Consider the following 2,135-nt stretch of genomic DNA (forward strand, 5'->3'; position numbering starts at 1 on the left):
TACATTGTTGAAACTCCAAGTACTGGTTTCGAAACCACATCCTACACTTACTGGACTGGTACTACAGCCAACACCTTGTCTACCATCACCACCACTTTCACTGGTTCCGATGGTAATGAGACTACCGAAACCATCTACATTGTTGAAACTCCAAGTACTGGTTTCGAAACCACATCCTACACTTACTGGACTGGTACTACAGCCAACACCTTGTCTACCATCACCACCACTTTCACTGGTTCCGATGGTAACGAAACTACCGAAACCATTTACATTGTTGAAACTCCAAGTACTGGTTTCGAAACCACATCCTACACTTACTGGACTGGTACTACAGCCAACACCTTGTCTACCATCACCACCACTTTCACTGGTTCCGATGGTAATGAGACTACCGAAACCATCTACATTGTTGAAACTCCAAGTACTGGTTTCGAAACCACATCCTACACTTACTGGACTGGTACTACAGCCAACACCTTGTCTACCATCACCACCACTTTCACTGGTTCCGATGGTAACGAAACTACCGAAACCATTTACATTGTTGAAACTCCAAGTACTGGTTTCGAAACCACATCCTACACTTACTGGACTGGTACTACAGCCAACACCTTGTCTACCATCACCACCACTTTCACTGGTTCCGATGGTAATGAGACTACCGAAACCATCTACATTGTTGAAACTCCAAGTACTGGTTTCGAAACCACATCCTACACTTACTGGACTGGTACTACAGCCAACACCTTGTCTACCATCACCACCACTTTCACTGGTTCCGATGGTAATGAGACTACCGAAACCATCTACATTGTTGAAACTCCAAGTACTGGTTTCGAAACCACATCCTACACTTACTGGACTGGTACTACAGCCAACACCTTGTCTACCATCACCACCACTTTCACTGGTTCCGATGGTAATGAGACTACCGAAACCATCTACATTGTTGAAACTCCAAGTACTGGTTTCGAAACCACATCCTACACTTACTGGACTGGTACTACAGCCAACACCTTGTCTACCATCACCACCACTTTCACTGGTTCCGATGGTAATGAGACTACCGAAACCATCTACATTGTTGAAACTCCAAGTACTGGTTTCGAAACCACATCCTACACTTACTGGACTGGTACTACAGCCAACACCTTGTCTACCATCACCACCACTTTCACTGGTTCCGATGGTAATGAGACTACCGAAACCATTTACATTGTTGAAACTCCAAGTACTGGTTTCGAAACCACATCCTACACTTACTGGACTGGTACTACAGCCAACACCTTGTCTACCATCACCACCACTTTCACTGGTTCCGATGGTAATGAGACTACCGAAACCATTTACATTGTTGAAACTCCAAGTACTGGTTTCGAAACCACATCCTACACTTACTGGACTGGTACTACAGCCAACACCTTGTCTACCATCACCACCACTTTCACTGGTTCCGATGGTAACGAGACTACTGAAACTATCTACATTGTTGAAACTCCAAGTACTGGTTTCGAAACCACATCCTACACTTACTGGACTGGTACTACAGCCAACACCTTGTCTACCATCACCACCACTTTCACTGGTTCCGATGGTAATGAGACTACCGAAACCATCTACATTGTTGAAACTCCAAGTACTGGTTTCGAAACCACATCCTACACTTACTGGACTGGTACTACAGCCAACACCTTGTCTACCATCACCACCACTTTCACTGGTTCCGATGGTAATGAGACTACCGAAACCATCTACATTGGTTGAACTCCAAGTACTGGTTTCGAAAACCAACATCCTACACTTACTGGGACTGGTACTACAGCCAACACCCTGTTCTACCATCACCAACACTTTCACGGGTTCGAATGGTAACGAAACTACCGAAACCATTTACATTGTTGAAACTCCAAGTACGGGTTTCAAACCCCAATCCAAACTTACGGGACTGGTCTTACGGCAAAACCTTGTCACCATCACCACACCTTCCCGGGTCCCAAGAAAAGAAAATACCAAAACATCTCCTTTTTAAACCCCAAATATGGTTTCAAACCCAATTCCCAATTACGGAAGGTACCAAGGCCAACCTTTTTATCAAACACACATTTTCGGGTCCCAGAGGAAAGAACACCCAA

General features: G+C 44.7%; 1 protein-coding gene across 1 annotated transcript; it reads left to right on the forward strand.

Moving 5' to 3' along the window:
* On the forward strand, positions 1-1,767 carry Kpol_135p1 (uncharacterized protein; the record flags this gene model as incomplete). Its single annotated transcript, XM_001642098.1, has 1 exon — positions 1-1,767. A coding segment is annotated over one exon (1,767 nt), but the record flags the coding sequence as incomplete, so codon positions are not given.
* Positions 1,768-2,135: the final 368 nt, after the last annotated feature.

The sequence above is a fragment of the Vanderwaltozyma polyspora genome, genomic scaffold (assembly GCF_000150035.1).
Source record: "Vanderwaltozyma polyspora DSM 70294 KpolScaffold135 genomic scaffold, whole genome shotgun sequence".
NCBI lineage: Eukaryota > Fungi > Ascomycota > Saccharomycetes > Saccharomycetales > Saccharomycetaceae > Vanderwaltozyma > Vanderwaltozyma polyspora.